General features: G+C 35.0%; 1 protein-coding gene across 1 annotated transcript in view; it reads left to right on the forward strand.

Annotated features, from left to right (window-relative positions):
• Positions 1–23,229, forward strand: part of WDR41 (WD repeat domain 41) — a 45,671-nt gene that overhangs the window by 10,914 nt on the left and 11,528 nt on the right. Inside the window, exons 3-8 of the mRNA XM_081826706.1 lie at positions 2,623–2,671; positions 3,843–3,974; positions 6,705–6,767; positions 12,390–12,501; positions 15,248–15,310; positions 19,476–19,586. Coding sequence (XP_081682832.1) covers positions 2,623–2,671; positions 3,843–3,974; positions 6,705–6,767; positions 12,390–12,501; positions 15,248–15,310; positions 19,476–19,586 — 530 coding nt within the window. The remainder of the gene's footprint in view (positions 1–2,622; positions 2,672–3,842; positions 3,975–6,704; positions 6,768–12,389; positions 12,502–15,247; positions 15,311–19,475; positions 19,587–23,229) is intronic.

Consider the following 23,229-nt stretch of genomic DNA (forward strand, 5'->3'; position numbering starts at 1 on the left):
AATTCTTCCTTCCATTGAATAGTTTAAACCTTACTGGCATTTTAATTACTCCTTTTTTATAGTTCATGACTTCTTTTTAGCAATTACAATGTATCTTACTATTAGGAATTCTTGGGTTGAATTTTCATTTCTGATTTGCAGATGGCTGAAGTGTGTGCTTGACTGATTAGGATGAACTGATTATAGTTTAAGATAAACTGATAAAGTGTAGCTAGTTTTCAATTATCCATCCTAATAGCATGGATAATTGTAATTTGCAAATGATCTCCCAACCCTTTATTCGTTATTTTATGGGTGATACTAATATGTAGCAAAGTTATATTGATTTGCATTTCTAAGCTTCATGTTTTCTCTTTAGAGGAGGTAATAACAAATACTGAAATGGCAAAAAAAAGGCAGCAATAGAGAATATATAAGAAAATTGAAAGACCCGAATATCCACCAACTGGGTAATTGACCTCTGAGCAATAAAAAATTGGCTGTGATTTCATGCATTACATTGAGCATTGTTTAGATTTAACTTTTGTTCACTACTGATTAAATTAAAGTTTGAGGTGAAATGCTCTATATCTCATTTCTAAACTCTCAACCATTCAATCGTCTCTCATTGTGAACTCATGAGATTTAGACATGATAAAACAATAATGAGAAGTTAAAAATCAGAGTTAGAAAAAAGTAGGTATTTTAAACCTGCAGTCTTCTAGAAAGGAGAAAAGCAATTATAAGAGTTTCAAGAATCAATAGAAATTGATGTTTTATACCAAAGAAAACTTAAGACCTTGAGTCCTGCCTCCCCACCATCACTATACAAATAAAAAGAAATCAATAGGCCTAGAAACATAAGCTATTAAAGATTGATGTTCAGCAACTATTTTTGATACTTAGGCATTGTTTCGTATTCTGATTCAGAAAAATGTATGTTATTAAATAAGAAATTGTATTTTTAATTTAAAAATGTTTTCTTTTTAATCTCCAGATTTTTTATATACTTCATTTTGAAATAAGAATAAATGTTAGGCATGGATTTAAAAAATAATTCTGCCTGTGATTTCTTACTTGTTACCTAGGAAGTTCTAAAGGTCCTTCCATCAAAAAGATACATAGTTCTATATTAAAAAATTGTTAACAGACTTTGGTGAGGATGTATTTAACTAATTTCCCATCTCCTGAATAATCTCTTAGCTCCTATAGTAGGAGATGTAATTGAAGGATTTAGAAATAAATACTGAAATGAGCCAGTGAAGACAGCAGTTACTTATGGGACTCCGAAACTGAGCATGAGAAGTTAGAACTTGAAGCTCAGTTTGGAGTTTTAAGGAAATGGCTGAAGTAGTGAGATTTTATGGATCTCATTAGTGGTAAAATTTGTAAGAATTTCCTGATACTCTCAGTAACAAAGTAACTTTTGTGTCTTAGTGTATCAGTTCCCCAGTGATAGACCTGAATGGCTAACAGTGTTTCCTGTAATGAAGACATTCAAGGCATACCCAGATTTTGTGAAACCCACTAACAGTCTTGCAAGGAAGAACACATTTTTAAAATGTCATAGCTCCCAGTGGATTATCATTATTAATGTTTTTATTATTATTATTAATAATGGTTGTTAACTATAAGGGGCAGTTATGCACAGTTCATAGCTGGCTTTCTATAATACCACTTCTTTCCTTTTCAAAAAACAAATCTTGAATTTAGGTGAATGAAAGTGATATGGGAACAACTTTGGATCAATTTTGATTCATTAAAGAATTATTTACAAACTTATATACTACATTATTAATAAATTACTTGACATGCTTATGGTGTGATTGCTGTATACCACGTGTTGGGACATTGCTTGAGAACAGTGCTTTCTTGATTTTACTGTAATGCATTCACTATGATGAGTAATCGTGTACAACAAATTATTTTTCTTGGCATTCTTTGTATCATGGATATCTTCTACTCTACAAAATGTATATGATTGTTCCTTTATGTATAGTGAATGGGAAGTAAAGAGAGAAGCTATAACCGAGTTCATCACAGCTCTTTTCTCATGGCAGGAAATAAACTTTCCTTTACCTTTTTGCATTTCAAACATTTTCACTAAAAAAACAAAACAAAAACCCTCAAAAAACCTCAAAGCTTCCAAACTAAGAACACAGTATTTACATGAAAAGACTAAGAGCCAAGTGGAGCAAAGGAGAGATCTTGGCTTTAAATAGTAAAGTTAAAATATCTTTACAGAGAAAATGATAGAAATAATGAACTTATCTAGAGGCATGATTCCTTTGTTCCACTCTTGGAATATCACTTCCTATCAGTGAAGCTCTTCCTCAGTTTGGTTTCCTATCACCTGTCAGGGTTTAATCATATTTTTAAAACCAGGAAGGACTTGTCTCCTTCTTTCTTACAGTTTTAGCAGTTGATTCGTTGTAATGCTGTGAATGGCTTTATTTATCTTTGGATCTCAGTACCTGGCATAAAACCTAGAAGGTAGTCCATAATTATTTGTTGAATTAGCTTAACTTAATCAGCCTTAATATAAGTCAAAATACCATTAATAAATTCTGATAGTTCTTAGAAATTTTAGCATATAAATGTCACCAGAAATTTCTTTTCTTTTTACCTTTTTTCTCTACCCAGATTTGCATCTGCTGGTGATGACGGAATTGTAGTTGTGTGGAATGCCCAGGTGTGTATTAATTCTATGTGAATTGTGTAATAAAGACATGACTTTATAGTTGAGTTTGCATTCATAAACATTATTTGGGTATATACCTGCATATGAGTATACTGAAACTAATTAATACTTGAAAAAGGCTACTTACGATGAATCCATTTATAATGGGGGGGCAATATTTCATAGTAGAGAAAGTTTTAATCTTACTGAACAAATTTAAGTTATCAGCAACTATATACTGACTCTGAAAATGAATCAAGTGTTGATTTATTTTTGTGGGAGATGGAATTTTTATTTCAAACTTGTACGATAGCATAATGTAATATTCTTCTCATGTTTGACTTTAATAGGAATGTAATAAAAGGCTAATTTTTTTTCAAAAATATTTAAGGCTTCACCAAACTTTTAAGGCTGATCTTTTGATATTCAAATTATTCTCTTTTGAAACATTTATCTTCTCACTGTTACTTGGATTGTTACCTGGTCTGACTCTTTCAGATCCTCATTTCTCAGTGGCTTTGACAGTGATTAAAGCAGTTATTTAACATTATGTTCACCATGTTCATGAAATCCTGCAACCTTGGAAGGATTTGCAATTTATGTTATATTTACATTGGATCTTTTGTGTTTACTACTTGGGAAAGTCAGTGAGAGACTGATAGCTGAAGACACTAGATAGATAGGAATAGCTGTTGTTGTTAGAGATGGAGTGGAGACTGAGTTTATGAGTGGTTGAACTACTACTCTTGGATGTGTACAGTATATGTATTGTGTTGTTATGCTAACTTTTATTTCCCTCAACATTTTAACTTTGGAGATTAGATAACAAATACTTGGATAATGAGGACTCCCTATTTTTTTCCTACAGATTAGTTACTGATTTTTTTATGCTTAATTTATACAATTCTTAAAACCACATGGTATGGTTTTAAGAATATCCCTTTAAATTTTCATGTAAAAATATGCTAAAAATTAGTATTTTCTATTAGAAAATAATTATGGCTACTCTTTCAGTACCTGTTTAGATTCTATTTGATTGCTTAAAGTTAGATTATAGCATCTAAGTAATTAAAAATGGAATTATATTATTTTCTACATGGTGATTCTTCTAAATGTTGTCATTTAAGATTATTTAAGTTATAAATATGATATGAGCCTATTGAAATTTTTATTGGTATTTCAGACAGGAGAAAAACTTCTGGAACTTAATGGACACACTCAAAAGATAACAGCTCTTATTACATTTCCTTCCTTGGAAGCTTGTGAAGAAAAAAACCAACTGATCTTGACAACCTCTGCTGATAGAACAGTTATTATATCCTTAAATCTGGAAGAAAGTGAAATAGCTATAGTGACCCAAGGGACCAGTACATACATTATTAGATTTTAGCCTTTGGGGGCTTGTCTGTGCATTCATTTTAGCAAAAATGATTTTGCTCTAGCCTTCATAATACACTTCTTAAAAGTATTAGGCATCTGAAAAGTATTAGACTGGAAATAGGTTAAAGGCTTATTGTTTATGGAAACCCCATGACTAAAGCTGTTCTTTCCAGAGTTACTATTATATCAAGTCATAGAAAATGGAGAATTTGGGCTTAAAAGTACTTATTTATCTTAGTTTGTAAGAGATATTTAAAGAAACAAAGATGAGTTAGACTGGAGAATAATTTACATTTTTGTCTGTACAGTATTATACAGCAAAAGAAATGTAACGGCCCCAACCCATAAGAACCTTCTGAACATCTGAGCTTGGCAGAAAAGTGAATTACCATATGCTTAGTGTTTAATATTTAGTTTTTAAAAATAATTTTAAAAGTAAATTCTCCCCCTCCCCTGTTTTTAGATAAAAATTTAAGGTGTAACAAAATGGTAAAGTTCTCTAGAGAGCACTTATGTGTGCCAGGCATTGTTGTGTTTAACATATATTACATATGTTTTTACATATATTCCATATTACATATATTAACATGTTTAATTCATATAAGTATTTTTATTCTTAATTCCAGAAAAGAAAAGAGAGGCACAGAGAGGTTAAGTAACTTGCCCTAGGTCATACAGCCACTAGAGGGCAGATGGCAAGCAGTCTGACTGCAGGGTCAGAACTCTGAACCACTGTATATTATTGCCTTCATAAAATACTTCCCTTTATTATTTATATGAGGAATTTAGCCTTTAATATTTATATGAGGAATTAATTTGTGAAGATCTCAGCCAAATACTTAAAGGAAACTGTAATCTTACTTTAAAAAAAAAAAAGGTATCCGAGATTAGCTTTAAATTGTGCTTATCTGAGAATTCTGTTTAAATAGTTTGGAGCATTAGGAAAGTAAGTTTTGGAGTATGCCCAAAGGAGTTGGTATTTCCTGGGCTTCTACAGAACCAGGACAGACCTTATTATACACTTCATTATTTTTTTAAAGATTTTATTTATTTACTTATTTGAGGTAGAGAGAGCAAGCATGCGAGCGCATGCAAGCCTTAGCATGGGCGGGGTGTGCAGAGGGAGAGGGAGAAGCAGACTCCCCTGCTGAGCAGGGAGCCCGACCTGGGGCTCAGTCTCAGGACCCTGGGGTCATGACCTGAGCTGAAGGCAGATGCTTAACTGACTGAGCCACCCAGGCGCCCCCATAACACACTTTAAATGAGTTCATTAGCTCAAGTGATTTCTAGACAGATTGCCAATAGGTGAAAAAATTTCAAGTTAAGATTTACATGCGGTAAAACTGTATTTTGTGGTGATGATAGTGTTGCATAAGCAATATTACATATATTTAAGTCAGAGTAATTTTATTACTACTGTTCTGTTGAGACAAATATTATTTTAGGGCCTAAGCTTTTTGTTTGTTTTCAGTATCAGTATAATCTCCAAAAATAGAATTTAAAATACTTTGTTTTTATTAGACCATTCCTAAGGTACTATAATAATGCTTAGAGGCAAATACTAAATTGCTGTTATAGTATGGAGATGAGTAGTTGAGACATTATCAATATGAACTTTACTTTTAAATGATGGTATCGAGTCATTTTCTTCATTGAATTTTCTTGTTAAAAATAATTCCAGGCTGCTTGAGCCTCCACTGTTAACAAACTTTATTAAATGTTGAAGATAAATTTTTAATTTTAGTCAGGTGATAGTCTTAAGTCTATCCATATACATGTGTGTATGTATATATATATATATACATATTTGTATGCATGTATATAAATGTGTGCTCAGACATGCTGTAAAATGTATATGTTATCGGGCGCCTGGGTGGCTCAGTCGGTTAAGCGACTGCCTTCGGCTCAGGTCATGATCCCGGGGTCCTGGGATCGAGTCCCGCGTTGGGCTCCCCGCTCTGCAGGGAGCCTGCTTCTCCCTCTCCCACTCCCCCTGCTTGTGTTCCCTCTCTCGCTGTGTCTCTCTGTCAAATAAATAATAAAAATAAAATCTTTAAAAAATAAAAAATGTATATGTTATCTTAGGAAATGGGGTGAAAAATTTGAAAATTGTTACTCTCCTTAAGTCAAACTAACCTTGGACACTTAATGGAGGTCCTCTAATTATTTTAAATATGTTTACAAGTAATACACTATAACTGGCTTCTTTGAATTAGTATAACAGTAGTAAATTCTGCCATGCATGTTGAAGGAGCTTTCAAGTAAGAATTAATGGAGTTGGTAGTTTTTAGTATATATACTTTATGTTCAATGTTTATTAGATTATGGTGGACTATTTTAGAGAATAAGTTTGAAATTTAAACATTTGTAATATTTAATGCCTATAAATATTCCGTATTCAGACCATTCATTCTGTTGACATTTTCAGATATTTAATAGTAAAATTTGCCTCAAACTTATTTTAGATTGTAAGCTTGCTGTGCTAAGTTGATAACTCACTATATGATTTAATTTTAGTAATAGTATAAATGCTAAATATTTTATGCTTTATTTCAAGATTTTTCTACCTGAATGTGTAACATTTATAATTTAATTATTAGAAAACTTACCTCCTAATTGAGATTTTAACATTCTGTTTAGAAATTATTTCTTAACATAAGTTTAGTTATGGGATTGTGATACTGGCAGACAAGTTCGGAAAGTATCCTGCTTCCAGTCTACTATAAAGGTAAAATCTTAAGCTGTTATTTTATGATAATAAAGTTTTTGTTTCAGAAAAAATGTTTAATAAGTTAGATGAAATTACTTTTGTTGGTTTTAAGAATTATTTCTTCCACACATACCTACAGTCATTTGATTGTAAGACTGGATTTTTGAGAGCTTATATATTAAATGTTAGAATGTTTGAATTTGAAATTAGATCAAGGGGTGAATATATAACAACATAAGGAAAAGGATAGTACCTAGTATGTTTCTTGTAGATAACTCTAGGGAGAGATGTTGCTTGCAGAATGACTATACCAGTAGCTAGTCTGGTTTTTTTTGTACTTTGAACTAAAAGCATGGATTTATTTGTCCCTCAATCTATGCTTTTTTTTAAATTTTTTTTTTTTAAGATTTTATTTATTTGCGAGAGAGAGAATGAGAGACAGAGAGCACGAGAGGGAGGAGGGTCAGAGGGAGAAGCAGACTCCCCGCTGAGCAGGGAGCCCGATGTGGGACTCGATCCCGGGACTCCAGGATCATGACCCGAGCCGAAGGCAGTCGCTTAACCAACTGAGCCACCCAGGCACCCCTCAATCTATGCTTTTTATAAGGTCATAAAGATGAGACAAATCAATTACTTCATTCCAAAGAAATGTTATGTGGCTAATTGGCTACTACTGTTAGTTTCACTCATTTTACAAACAAATAGTAGTTGGGGCTTGTTACATGATAGGAAGTCTGCCCCATGTTGGAGAGGACTTGGTTACTTTGATTCCTACAGAAGAAATTACCTTGGATGTTCTTAGAAAGTGCCACCTGCTTTTCAATAATGTCAGCAAGTTTGAGGATAGAGTCTTGTAAAATGTGATGTTTCCTTATTTGTTTTAAAGATAATTTTTCTTTATATTGGAGCTAACACTTTTTTTTAAAATGTAAAAAGAATTGCTGTGTGCCAGTAATCAAGGTATTTGATTTTTTTCCTAAAAAGCAGCATCTGTGGTAGACATCTTGTGCTACTATTGCTATTCTTATTATCAATTTAGTAGAGTTTCCAGAGAAGAAAGTGCCCAGAAATGCTTGTATCCAATTTAACAGTGGACTCTCTTTGAGGAAGTTATTAAAGTATTGATTTGATGAAAGTTTCTATGGTTTATTTGATCTGAGAAGATGCTTTTTTAAAATTCCCTAAAAAATATTCTTGCTGTTTGACAGAGGTCATAAGGTTTCAAATGAAAATACATGAGTGAAGGAATAGAGAATAGGAACAGGAGAAAAAGTTTGGTGTATTTTGGACAAATTCCTTTGGTGAACTGTTTATAGGAACTGATCATTAAGAGGTATCTTATTCTAGTATGGTGAAAGTACTTTTTAAAGAGATTTTACTATAATGTTAGTTAAATGGTTGTATTTACTCCTGCTGTGATCATGTTTCACATAAGACATTGATAAAAATAGCATTTCACTCATTTTATTTCAGTGATTCAGTTCTTCTTGAAGAGATAATTTATCAAATTCAGATCCCTAATAAATATAAGCAATACTATTATTTATTTTTTGAGCTAGTAAAGTCTTTATAAGGGTTCGTATTAGCAAGGAAATGGTGAAGCATTTTTATTGCTGTTGAGGTATAAATTGAAGATATTCCTAGAAGGCAGTTTGACATTATTAATGAAAATTTTATTTTTAGTTTTTAAAGATTTTATCTATTTGAGAGAGAGAGTGAGAGAGAGAGCACAAGAGGGGATAGGGTCAGAGGGAGAAGCAGACTCCCCACCGAGCAGGGAGCCCGATGCGGGACTCGATCCCGGCGGGATCATGACCTGAGCTGAAGGCAGTTGCTTAACCAACTGAGCCACCCAGGAGCCCATTAATGAAAATTTTTAAATGATTACATGAATTGACCCAGAGATTCTACTTACAGAAAACTCTTTAAAGGAAATAATTAAAAAAAAAACTTAGGCAGAGATTTATGAATGGAAATGTCTATTGAAGATATATTTTATAAATGAATGATTGGCAGTATCCTAAATGTCTTACAGGAAAACACTTAACATGCAGTAGATAGATATGCTAAAAATGGTATTTCAGAGAATTCATAAGGAGTTTGGAAAATTCTAATAAGATGTTAAGTGACAAAATAAGTATATTATCCTTAACAAAATACTAGCAAGCCAAATCAACAGCATATAAAGAGGATTATACATCCTGACCAGATAAGACTTATCTCAGTTTAACATCTGAAAATCAATAACTGTAATATACCATAGTAAGAATAAAGGACAAAAGCATGAGCATCTGAGTAGATGAAGAAAAAGCATTTTACAGACTTCAGCACCCTCTCATGGTAAAAATAGTCAACAAACTAAGAAGAGATGAGAACTTCCTCAGCGTAACAAAGGACATTTGTGAAAACCCCAGAGCTAACGTCATATCAATGGTGAAAGACTAACTGGATACTTTTTCCCCTGAGATCAGGAAGAAGACAAGGATGGCACTGTTCAGTGTTATGGGCAATAAAAAAGAAATAAAAGGTGTCCATGTTGAAAAGGAAGAAATAAAATTGTATTTACAAGTGACAAGATCTATATACTAAATCTTAAATTCATAACCAAAACTATTAGAACTAATAAATGAATTTAGCAAGGTTTCAGTACACAATATACAAAATTAATTGTATTGCTGTACACTAGTAATGAACATCCAAAAATGAAATTAAGAAGAAAAAATTAAAAACTAAGGAAATGAAATGAATTTACAGTAGCATCCAAAAGAATAAATTTACATAGAAATAAATTTAAAGAAGAAACGAGAGTTGCACATGAATAACTACAAAACATTTTTTGAAAGAAACTCTAAGGAAATGGAAAGTCATTCCATATTCATGGATCAGATTTAATATTGTTAAGATTGCAGCACTAAAAAAAAGAAAAAAAAAAAAAAGATTGCAGCACTACCCAAAATGATCTGCACATTGGACGCTGTCTCCACCAAAATCCCAGCAGACTTTTTTTGCTCTCCAGAAATTGACAGACTGATCCTAAAATTCATATAGAAGTGCACAGGACCTCAGAATAGCTAAAACAGTTTTGAAAATAAAAAGCAAAGTTAAGATTCAAAGTTCCCAATTTCAAAATTTATTACAAAGCTATAGTAATCAAGACAGTGTGGTACTGGATAAGGAGGACACACAGATCAGTGAAATATAATTGAGAGTCCAGAAATAAAACCTCACATATTTGATCACTTGAGTTTTGGCAAGGTTGCCAAGACTTTTCAAAAAGAGCAAAAATAGTCTCTTCAACAAATAATGCTGGGTCAACTGGATATCCACATACAAAAAAATGAAATTGGATCCCTGCCTCATGACGTATATAAAAATTAATTCAAAATGGATCAAAGATCATAATAAAAGCTGAAACTGTAAAAACTCTTAGAAGAAATATGGGAGAAAATATTTGTGATCTTGGGTTAGGGATCTTGGATGACACCAAAAATACAGTAACAACAACAAAAAAAGTGATAAATTGGATTTCATCAAAATGAAAAGCGTTTAGGGGCACCTGGGTGGCTCAGATGGTTAAGCATCTGCCTTCAGCTCAGGTCATGATCTCAGGGTCCTGGGATCAAGCCCCACATCGGGATCCTGGTTCATCGGGGAGCCTGCTTCTCCCTCTCTGTCTGCCTCTCCCCTTGCTCATGCTCTCTCTTTCTGTCTGTATCTCCGTGTCTCAAATGAATAAGTAAAATGTTAAAAAAAAAAAGCATTAATACTTCAAAGGACACTATCAAGAATGTGAAAAGACAACCCATAGAATGGGAGAAAATATTTGCAAATCATTTATCTGATAAGGAATTTGTATCCTGAATATATAAAGCACTCTTAAAACTCAACAATAAAAAGACAACACAATTAAAAATAGATACTGTGAAAGATACTTCCCCAAAGAATATATACAGATGGCCAATAATCATGTGAAAAGAAGCTCAACATCATTAGGTATTAGAGAAATGCAACTTAAAACCATAATGCAGTACTATTTCATATACACTTGATGTCTAATATCTGAGACAGGTAATAACAAGTGTTGATAAGGAGACAATGGAACCTTCATATGTTGCCACTGAAATTGTAAAATGGTCTAGTTACCTTGAAAGTTGTTTGTTCATCAGAATGTTAAAGAGTTTTCATTTGGCCTAACAATCTCACTCGTAGGTATTCCTATCTCATTGTCAAGAGAAATGAAAATGTATGTCCACACAAAAACTTGTACATGAATGTTCATGGCAGCACTATACATAATACAAAAATAAAGTAAATGTCCACGAACTGAGAATGGACAAATGTGCTGTATCCATATAGTGGAATATTATTTGGCAAAAAAAGGAACAAAGTACTGAAATATTAAACATTAAAAAATTAGACAGGGTAGGAACTTTTTTTTTTATTATTATGTTAATCACCGTACATTACATCATTAGTTTTTGATGTAGTGTTCCGTGATTCATTGTTTGCGTATAACACCCAGTGCTCCATGCAGAACGTGTCCTCTTTAATACCCATCACCAGGCCAACCCATCCCCCCACCCCCTCCCCTCTAGAACCCTCAGTTTGTTTCTCAGAGTCCATAGTCTCTCATGGTTGGTCTCCCCCTCCGATTTCCCCCCCTTCATTTTTCCTTTCCTGCTATCTTTTTTTTTTTTTTTTAACATATATTATTTGTTTCAGAGGTACAGGTCTGTGATTCAACAGTCTTACACAATTCACAGCGCTCACCATAGTGAACTCTTGAAATATAAACTGCATTATTTTCAAACCTTTTTATTCCAGCAGCTTTAAAAGCAACTCCACCCTCTGCTTAGACAAGACCACCTTTTCTTTTTTATTCTTCCCTGTCACTCTTACCTTTGTGCTCACTCAGAGTCATGGATGGGCAGAGTACAATTAAAGGTGTGGACTTTAAAGTACTATTCAAGGTAAAGGACTTCTGTAGACTTGAAACACTCATTTTCCTAAGTTAAGGACTAGGAGCTATTAATTTGACAATTACATAAAAACTAAGGTCATATTTTCATTTTTATTTTTAAAGGAAGTTTGTTTAAGCCTTGGTTATTAATTATCTATTACTGAGTATCAAATTACGTCAAAACTTAGTTGCTTAAAACAGTAAATATTACCTCACAGTATTTGTGGTCAGGAATAAAGAGCAGCTGAGCTAAGTAGTTCTGGCTCAGTGTGTATTATGAAGTTGCTGTCATCTGAAGGCTTGATGGGGGTTGGAGGTTCCTAGGGAGCTCACATGCTTGGTAAGGTAGTGCTGGCTTTTGTCCAGAGGTCTCACTGTTTTGCATGTGCATCTTTCTCTATATGGCTGCTTGTATGTGTTCGCCATAGAGTGAGTGATCCAAGAGAGAGCTAGGAGCAAGCCACCATGTCTTTTATGACTTAGTCTTATAAGTCACACACCATCCCTCCTGCCACGTTCTATTTGTTAGAAGCTAGTCACTTAGAGCCCTCATTCAAGAGTGGGAGACTTAAGCTTCATCCCTTAAGAGAATGGTAGCAAAGAACTTGTGGACATATTTGAAAAGCACCAGTGAATGCTTGAAATTCTAAACTGATTTACATTTCACATGAATTTTGCAGTGTTTAATTGTTCTTCAGAGACTAGATGTTTGGCTCTCTGGTGGGAATGACCTATGTGTGTGGAACCAAAAATTAGATCTCCTGTGTAAGACTGGTCACCTTTCTGATACAGGTAAGAAAACAAATCAAAGTGATTATGAACCATGATTGATAGGCTTTAAAAGACATAATGAATCTTCAAAGAGACTTTCCATGAATACAGAGGTTAATATAGGGGATTTTTCTTTTCAATTCTGAATATATCCTGTACCGTATTTCTCCAGTTCAGGTTCATGGTTGCGTAAAATATATTTCCATCTCAAATTGGAGGGAGATGACCCTGCCCCTCCTCTTGGCCTTCCCTTCTAGTCTAACAGCGTTTCTCAAAAGTGGTCAAGAAAAACCTTTTCATTTATGCTCTTGGGCTCTGTTCCTAAACTGAGTTTGATGAGCACATTGACATGTGGAATTAAACCTTTCTGACTTTATAATAGCATTTCCTTCTTTATTTGTGGGGTTATTGGACTTTGAATAGATTCCAAAGGATGACTTCGTTTTACAATTGGTTTTGCTATAAAGTTCATACATTGTGCAAACTTACTAATAAAATTCTATTTTCTCAGAATTTGGTTGATATTTTTGGTTTTAACAGAAGAAAATCAGTTTTGACTTCTGATACCAAGGATCTTAAAAAATAAAACTAAAAACTATTCAGAGTAAAAATATTTAAGTAAAAATGAGTAAATTTGAGTAGTAACCTTGAAGTCATGTGATACACTGTTAACTATGTTTCTGAAAGTAATCAGATAAACCCATGGACATTGTAGAAAGAACATTATTAAGCATATCGATGTCTTAAAGGCAGCAGGAGCCCTGTGAATTTAATTTACAGTTCATAATTGGAACTAACTCATCTCCACATAGATACTATAAAATGTTAGAAAACTAACGTGATGTCAGCAAAACTAAATCCATACTGTTCTAGGATTTACAGTTTTACTTCTCCATTGAATGATCACTAGTAATCTTGGTGGTATCTAGATTGTATTTTCAAATTTCCTATTATGAGTTATAGCTCTATTTACATGTATATTTTCCTTTGTGTTTCTTACATTAGCTTGTGGCTACCTGTGAATTTTATTCCATGAATTATTAGTATCTATGTTGTGAAATACTGAAATCAGGGCTAACGAAAATGTTTTGTATGTTAGTGTAAGGAACCACCTATTACTGTAGTCTCCCTTTCTTTTGCAAGTTATCTTGGAGTACTGCTAGGTAATCACAGTATTGCCCTATTTATCAGTGTCTCAAGAGATAGTGGAAACCTTTGAGAAAATCTTTTAGAAAGCTTTGAGAAGACCATAGGGTACCATTGGTGAGCTTTTTGTGATTTGGGTTTTCCAGATTACAGGATGCTATTGAATTAGCAGTGCTCTTAGACCTTTAGCTCAGGAAGCTTCTTTCATAAGGCTTGCTTGATTTTAGGCTAGCAGGGCTTCTGGGGGCAGTTATTCTATATTTGGAAATAAGCAAAGATAGTCCTAGTACAATGCAATGGAAAGAACCTTGGCCTAGAACACAGGATATCTTTCCTTTTCCAAAAGCAGCATGTTCTGTGATTTGTGTATTAAGTTGCTACTTCTAGATTGCTGAGTTTCCAGTATTTTCATTACTTGATAAACATCTTTTTATTCGAGTATAGTTGACACAATGTTACATTAGTTTCAGGTGTATAACGTAGTGACTTAGCAATTAGATGTTACACTGTGCTCACCACAAATGTAGCTGCCATCTGCCACCGTACAGTGTTATTATAGTACCATTGACTGTATTCCTTGTGCTGTACCTTTTATTCCTGTGACAATGTTTTAATGAGCTGTTTTCTGCATCTAGAATTCTCCTCTTGCTACCCCTTCCCCTGCTCTCCTGTCTCCTCTACTTTTTAGCTTGTACCACTTCTCCCCCTTTCTCCTCCTCCACTATCTCCTCCTCCTCCTTGAACATGGAAAAACACAAAGCATACTGTCAAAACAACTCTACATGGAGAAAAGATTTAGGTTAGAAATACTCCCCATATCCTAAGAGTGCTAGTTTTTTGATGGGTGGGAAGTTAAAGCAAATGAGTAGAATATTTTCCTAATTTGTATGTATTATAAATTACATATATATTTGTGTGTGTGTGTGTATAGATATAAATTACATATATTTCATAATGGAAAATTAACTTTAATAAAATTTTTTTTACCAGCTCATGGTGGTTCTGAATCTAATATATCAATTCTTTGATTCTTGCTGACAAAGTAATAATTGTAATGTCTTTTACAAAAGTTAAGGTTACCCTAAAATCATTTCATGATTCAGCTATAAAAAGATACTCAGAGAACTCTCTTATTCTTCCAGTAATACAAGGAATTTTGTGAATGTACTAATTGATTATAAACATGCTATTTGAAAGCCATGTTCTTAGCTATTGATTGTTGTGACTTAACTCATTTACTGCCAGGGGGTCTGCTCAGGCTTTTTAAATTTACATTGAGGAAAATGCCAACTTTGCATCTTGTTTGAGCTAGCTATCTTGTAAATGATCATGGTGATTATCCTAAGGGATTCCTGGTAAAAAAGTTGACCACAATAGTAAAAATGTTCAAAGAGTGTATTCTGCCCTTAGTAAATCAATGTCTTCTTTAGGTCTCACATACTTTTCACAGAATCATTTTCCATGTTTAGGTAAGCACAGAAGTGTGGTGTAGCAAACTATATGAGCTTTATTGTTACCACCGCTTTTATGGGAAATGACTGACATAAATCTGAGAATGTTTTTATTTTTGATGTCATCCTTGAAGAAAATAATTTGACCTTTGTTTTATATATTTTTTAAGGAATCAGTGCTTTGATTGAAATACCTAAGAACTGTGTTGTGGCAGCAGTTGGCAAAGAACTGAGTGAGTAGGACTTTTCTTCTATTTCTTTTTTAAAAAATTTAAAACTAGACTTGTATACACATGTTGGAGAGACAAATTAAGTTTTTAATTTAAGGGACATCCGCCCCTGCCCCAGTGTTGGCCTCCTGCGATTTTTGAAGTGATGTGGAGACTGAGACATTTTCAAGACGTTGGGTCAGTTTTTGTTCTGTGCTTGATCTAACCCAGAGAAGTGAGAGCAGGGTAACCCTACATGTCTGATGCCAGAGAAGGCAATTTACATTCCATAGTCCTCTCTGTTGCTGGTCCATAGTCATACACTTAGCAAACATTTTAACCACGTAAAGCAGCTATCAACATTCTGGCAACTAAAAACTTGAGTTGGATGGTTGGAGGACGATCTTCGTGGAAATTCACTGAGGTAGCCACTATGGTGTTTTTGCCTCAGGAAGCCAGAGTGGGGCCCGTTTTCTTGGGAGGAGTTTATACCATTTCCTTCAGAGTGTAGTAGGGGGCCTTCAGAGCAGAGGGAAGGGGGTAGCAAGAGGAATTTTGTAAATGTATTAATTGATTATAAACCTGCTGTTTGAAGGCCACTTCACTGTTGACTGTTGGCTCTTTCACTGCCGGGGAGCCCACAGTAAATAAGCCTTTTGTTCCCACTGCCTTTTGAATGGAATTTGGGTGTGAGAAGTGATAGTAATAGTAAGCATGCTGCTTAAAGGCTGCTTTTTTCTACAAGAATTTTTCTAATGTACCCCAGAGGGCATTTGATGTTACTTGTGCTTCTTTTCCCACCGACCAGACCTGAGACTTGCAAATGCCAATACGACGTGAGCTAATTGTTTACCATTTATTACGTGCTGTTTGCAGCCTCCGTTGCTTTGTAGCCAAGTTTCTCTTTCTTCAACTGACCTTTCCGTGTGTAATCATGTCAGAGGAGTAATTTTCTGGACCCTGTGCTTATCCATTCTTTCCATAGAATAGTTTCAAAAGATATAATGCTGTGTTTAGTTTTCTCTTTTCCTTGCAGAAATTTAGTTTTCCCACATTTTTGATGGAGCTGGAAACCTGCCTCGCTCTTCCCTGCCTTTCTCCTCCCGTAGCCAGCCAATCACTTTGAGTTTTGCTGATTTTACTACCTAACTCAGTGGTTCTCAGATTTTACTGTGCATTAAAATGACCCAGAGTGCTTGCTAAAAACACAAATTACTAGGTCATACCCCTAGAGTTTCTAATTCAGTAGGTCTGGAGTGGGGCTGAGCTTCTGCATTTCTAACACGTGTTTTGGTGCCACTGAGGGCGCCGTCTGGGGGCCATATTTGAGGACTGTGGCTCTAAATATTTTGATCCTCTTCTTTCCATCTCACTACCGTTGCTCTGCTCCGTTCAGGCTCTCATCTCCCCTTTTGCCTGTTCTGTTGTGCTAGTCTCCTAACCTACCTTCTTTCCTCTCCTCTACTGTAGTACTTCTCCAGTGCCTTCTCCTCTAGTTTACAGCTTCTCAGATACATATTCCAGGAGGTGCCAGAGATGATCGATCTAAAAGGCAGTCTACTTCCCTGCTTAAAACCTTCAGTGGCTTCTATTGCCTACAGTGGTCATTTCTACACTTTCAAATTTCTAACTAGTACAAAAGTGTTTTGCTTAGTAAAAACATTAGAAGCAAAAACAAAAAAATAAACTATCATTTACCGCCTTTATTCTGTAAAATTACTTTTTAACAAAAATTATGAAGAACATGATCTCAGCAAAGAATAGGTTTTATGCAGAAAATAAGTTGTAAAAAATATGTAATCTTAAAAATAAGGTTCTGCATTTTGTTAGTTTTATCATATACATAGTGCCATTTTTCCTTATATAAAAATAAATTTCAGGGGCACCTGAGTGACTCAGTCGGTTAAGCTTCTGACTCTTGATCTCAACTCGGGTCTTGATTTCAGGGTCATGAGTTCAGGTCCTGCATTGGGCTCCACGATGAGTATGGAGCCTACTTATAAATAAATAAATTAATTTAAAAAATTAAAATAAATTTCATTCTGTAAATAGAGTATCTTTTGTATTTCCAGGACCCAATTTCTGCCCATGTTCTTGGTTTTAAATGTTCCATACCAATTTCTCTTTTTCTGTGTTAGGGCATGCTCCTTTCAACAGGAAATACAATTTCTTTCTTTCTTTTTTTTTTTTTTTAAAGATTTTATTTATTTATTTGACAGAGAGAGAGATAGCGAGAGCAGGAACACAAGCAGGGGGAATGAGAGAGGGAGAAGCAGACTTCCCGCCGAGCAGGGAGCCCAACGCGGGGCCCGATCCCAGGACCCTGGGATCATGACCTGAGCCGAAGGCAGACGCTTAACGACTGAGCCACCCAGGCGCCCTCTTTATTTTTTTTTAAGTATTTATTTATTGCGTGTGTACATGAGTGAAGGGAGGGGCAAAGGGGAAGGGAGAGGGAGAGAATCAAGCAGACTCCGCACTGAGTGCAGAGCCGGACTCAGGGCTCGATCTCACAACCCTGAGATCATGACGTGAGCTGAAACCAAGAGTTGGATGCTTAACTGACTGAGCCACCCAGGTGCCCCTCAACAGGAAATAAAATTTCTGAGTGTACTGTGTGTTTCAGTGATTTTGAGGCTTTACTAGCTAAGCAAGGCTATCAGCTCAGAGACTTCATCTTGGTTCAGAAGACCAGGCTATTTTTTCTTAACCATTTTTTAGAATTGACTATTGCTTCCCTTTTTGTCTTTGGATCTAATTTATATTTGTTTTATTTCCTTGAAGTTATTACATGAGTGACCCTGTGAATACTTGCCTGTGGGGACATATTTATGGATTCACTGAACAGTTTCACATTATATTTAGTACTTGGTAGTTTATAGAAACCTACTTGGTAGGTTTCCTTTTCTTGTCAGTATTTCAGGTTATTATTTCTCTTAGTTTGATTAAATAGTACATTTGTCTGTTATTCCACAGTCCCAATCTCAGGGTGATTTAGTAGTATTCAAAGTATAAGTAGAATTTTTACACAACTTTGGTAGGTATCCAGAAGCATTCCCTTTGTATTTACTGAAAGACCTTCTTTTGATAGCCACTGTTTGAATGTGAATGGCTGTCAGGATGAAATAACTTGGCTAGAGATTTGTCATTTGGTAACATATTGTCCAGAGACAGACAGAAATGCGGTATGATTTGTTTTCCAGAGAGGAATGTGAGAAAGAAGAGAAACATTAGTAATTAGCCACCACCTGGAAAGGATATGAGTTCTGAGGCCTACCCACTTCTCAGATATTAATCATCCTAATCTGTGAGCATCCATAGTATTTGGTACAGTGGCTTATCTACAGCACTTAATAATTGATCATAAGCTTGTTTATAAGTCTCATTCCCACCCTAGACTGTATTTTAGGACAGTGACTGGGCCTTTCTCACATTTGATGTCTAAGTTTCTGGAACATAGTAAATGTTTAGTAAATGTTGATAGAATCACTCCTGTTGATTGGATTTTTGGGTTTTCTGTATTGATTAAAGTTAGGATTTATACAAGTTTAAATAAAACTATTTGTTAAAAAGTCAGATAATGACTAAAGCAACACACTGAACATCTATTATAGTCAAAAGTATATTAAAGGAACACACTGAACATCTGTGACACACAAAAACTATAAGGCATGTTCTCAGAGAATTTATAATTCAATAATGTATGCCTAAGTATCAAGAAAATTTTAAAAAATTAATGGCTGCTGAAGTCTTCACTGAGTTGAAGTTAACCATGAATTTGTAGCTTCTTTTTGTAGCAGTGCTTACTGACCTGAGAACATGAGTAGAGAAAGCTGATGATGAAGATGATTCTAGGTTGTAGACCAGTCACTGTCCAAGGAGAGAGGGAGGCAAGGTAGCCAGACTTATACTGAAGCCCTAGATAAGATGGAGACTTCTGGGCTTAAAAGAGTTTTAATAAAGGAACAGTTGTAAAGACACACTCACTTGGGATTTTAGTAGATCATCTCAAACATGTCAAGCATTTGAAAGAAATACTCTAAAGTAGTATGAGTAAGGCTTTCTTTGGAGATGAGTTTTTCAATATTTTAGATCTTTCTCACTTAATGAAATGCTAGCTTTTTGAGCAGAAATAGAATTCTAACTTCTTTGACCATTTTAACAAAATTGTATCTGTATTTTCATTTAGTAATTTTCCGGCTGGTAGCACCCACAGAAGAATCACTGGAATGGGATATTCTTGAAATTAAGCGCCTCCTTGATCACCAGGATAATATTCTCTCATTGGTTAATGTCAATGGTAAGCTTATTGTGTACATGTTTATATTCTGTAAAATTTTGCACTTTGTTAACAGTACCGATTCTGAACTTTAGTCTTGTTTTGTTCTAGGAGTCTGTAATTACCATCATTAAAATAATGCTTTACACTAGTAGGGATCAGCAGTCTACTATATTCTGAGGTTTAAGCCAATGGAACTGATCAAGTTTCCTGGGTTGGTAGGTATCTAAGATGTAGGAATAAGAAAAACAGAGTGAGGCAGAGAAAGAAGATGATGGAGGGAGCAGGATTCAGGTGCTGCGTGGTAGCTGTGGGATGCCTGTCATAGGCTATAAATACTAACGCTTAGTAGCATTTCAGCATTTTTGGCAAATGGTTCTGGCTAGTTTTTCTTCTATGGACCACACATTACAATATCATACAGCAAGATATACACTTAGAGCAGAAGGAGCAGGATTCAAGTGGGTTGTAATCATGACTGAAAGACTGCCAGAGAATACCACCAAGATAAAGTAAAGATCTGCAGAATTTGGGTCCTATCTGCCCTTCTTCATGGTTGTGAGCTGACTCTGTCATCAGATGGCAGGGTAGGATCACAAACCACCAGTCCTGGGATTTGGTTGGCTCACTTTCAAATAAAGTGACACCTTGTATCATCAGACCTCTATTGGGGAATCTGTATTCCACGGTCACACAAGAGGAGTCCTGGATAGCTTAGTTTGATGATAGTCTGATGGAGACCATAAGAGAATTGTGAGATGCTATGAATATGATGTAGTGGGAGGACCGGACTGCACTCCCTGACCTGAGCCCTGGGTTGGCTCTTTTTGAGCAATACTTTGTGTAACCATGAAGGAAAAGGAAATAGAGGTACAGACAGCACCAAATATAGTCTCTATTTTTATGCCATTGAATCACATTTTCAGATACATGTGTGAGAATGTCCTTTCCAGCTCCAAAATCCTCTTCCCTGATAGTCATCTTCTTACACAACCCAGCTGCAAGTCTTTCTAAAGACCAGATTGTCTGTGGTGGTAGAAGTAACATGTTGGGAGCACCCTTTTATTTTTCTCTGGGGGCTTTTATTTCCTCTAGCCATGATGGGCAGCACAAAAGACAAGCTCTTTTTTGGGAGACCCTCTGATACTGAGCCCTTAACTCCAAGGCCCTGGAGCTGCTAAACAAAGCACAATTACACTGGTCAGGCCTAGTTGTTCTGTTTTAGTGGTGAAGCACTAGTACCATTGGTCCAGCATGGCTCCTTAATGAAGGTGATGGGATGTTACTCAAGAGACCTTAACCTCGTGGCGTTTCTTTTGCTGCGTGATATGCAAAGAAGCTTGTAACAGTTTAACCAAGAAAGTGTTCTTCAAGTATTTCTTTGCCAACTTCTTAAGGGAAGGAAAATGGAAATCTAAACAAAAAAATTGGTAATGAAAATTACAGGAAACTCCTAGTACTTTTTACTTTATTAACTCCCTGACTGTAAAATTACACTACAAATAATAAATAAGCCAGAAGCATATTGAGGAATCATATATGGACAAAGAGTTTGTTAGAATTTGAAAATGATATTGTGACAGTCTTATTGTGTATGCAGGCATGTTTGCTGTACCGCAGATTTCAGTGATCCTGAAATGATTATGTTGTACAATTCCCAGCTCCATTCTCAGCCCTGTGTCTTTTCCCCATAGTTACCATGGAAGATGTGGCTAGTTCCTGGGTTTGTACTTCACAGGGGAAGTACATTTTCATTGAGGTGGCCCCAGGCAACCTTAGAATGGTAGGACAGAATTCCCACAAATGTGGATAATGAATAACAGGTTTGCCAAGATATCTGAATTTGTGAGCAGAAGGTTTTCTAACACAGACATACAAGATAACCTTGTTTATGTCTTCTAGCAAAAGGCTCTGGTGCTTCATTTTATTCCTTTTCTTGTTTTGACAGCATGGTATGGTGATCACAATCTTTAGTACTTGTGAGGGAAGGATAGACAATTACAAGAATAAGATTTCATACTAAGTGACTTTTGATACTTACATTGGATGAAAATCCATCCATATATATCACTGAGGTTGTTTTGTGTGAAACATTTTGAGTGACCTGTTTGGGAATATATATTATACAGTGAAAATTACACTGACTTAGCTGAATGCCAGTATTTTGTTTTAAGTGGAAAATTCCAACTGGGCAGAAATACCTTGTGTAAGAATTGTGTAATACTTTGTTTCCAGTGCATAGCTGAATCACAGACAGTTGGGAGGATTAAGTCAGAGCAGGCAGCTGTGTGGTCTCGGGGTTACCTGTTATGATGACACATGCAGAGTTAGTGTCAAGAATCTTCACTCCTTAACTTCTCTGGTTCTTTTGTAGTTTGAATGAAATAGGAAAGAGGAGGGAAAGGGATGGAAAAGAAGGTCACGGAAAGAGTAGTACCGCCTTACCTGTCCCACTATTAAAATTAGAAACTTGTTTCTCTGCACAGATGAGAAGTGAACTTGTTTCTTCACAAAGCAAATTCGGTAGTGTGTTAATAAACTATAGAAATTGGACTTGGAACCAAGACAAAATAATGTTTACATGTATGATTGTTGGTAATTTTTTATTTCTAAGCAATTGTTCATCTAGTTATTAGATATTTATGTCATGGTTCATTTGATAAATGGAATAATCAAATCCTAATTAACTCATCTTTGTATTCCTAAATTACAAATAACTGGATGTCTTAATACCATTATTATGGAATAATACTGGGGGCTCAAAGTAATCTCAGGGACTCAAAGATAACATTTGATATCTTTTTTAAATGGCTATACATTTATTACTGGATTTTTACAGTCATCCTCATTCAATGTATGAGAAATCCAAATAGAGAAAGGTTAAATGACTTTCTGAGGACCAGGGGGCTAGTAATAGAGCCACAATTAGAACTTGGTTTTTAGACTCACACTTACCTAAAAAATGTAAGGATTAAAATAAATTAATTTCTTTAAGATAATTTTTAGTGTCAGCAGTTGCCCATTTTCTATTAAATATATAATTTATAAGGTTTCTTAGTTAGCTCACTAATTTTAAGGTTATAAAAACTTGTTATTATACAAGTAATACATAGTCATAGTAGAGAAATGAGAAAATAGTGAGAAACATGTAGAATGTAAAAATTAAAATTGTCCCATGCTACAGAATTAAACACTGGTCATCCATATCCTTCTAGGCATTTTTCTGAGCGTATGTATATATATACACATACGGCTTGTGGTTTTGTAATAATATGTCATGAGTATATTTCTAAAGCAATAGAAACATACTTTTACAACTTAATTTTTAATAATAGCATTACTGGGTTTTTTTGTTTGCCTTTTTAAAAAAAATTTTATTATGTTATGTTAATCCACATACATTACATCTTTAGTTTTTGATGTAGTGTTCCATGATTCATTGTTTGCGTATAACACCCAGTGCTCTATTCAGTACATACCCTCTTTAATACCCATCACCAGGCTAACCCATCCCCTCACCCCTCTCCCCTCTAGAACCCTCAGTTTGTTTTTCAGAGTCCATAATCTCTCATGGTTTGTCTCCCCCTCCGATTTCCGCCCCTTCATTTTACCCTTTCTACTATCTTCTTCTTTTTTTTTTTTAACATATAATGTATTATTTGTT

This window comes from Leptonychotes weddellii, chromosome 7 (genome assembly GCF_054177405.1).
Source record: "Leptonychotes weddellii isolate Sample4059 chromosome 7, ASM5417740v2, whole genome shotgun sequence".
Classification (NCBI taxonomy): Eukaryota; Metazoa; Chordata; class Mammalia; order Carnivora; family Phocidae; genus Leptonychotes; species Leptonychotes weddellii.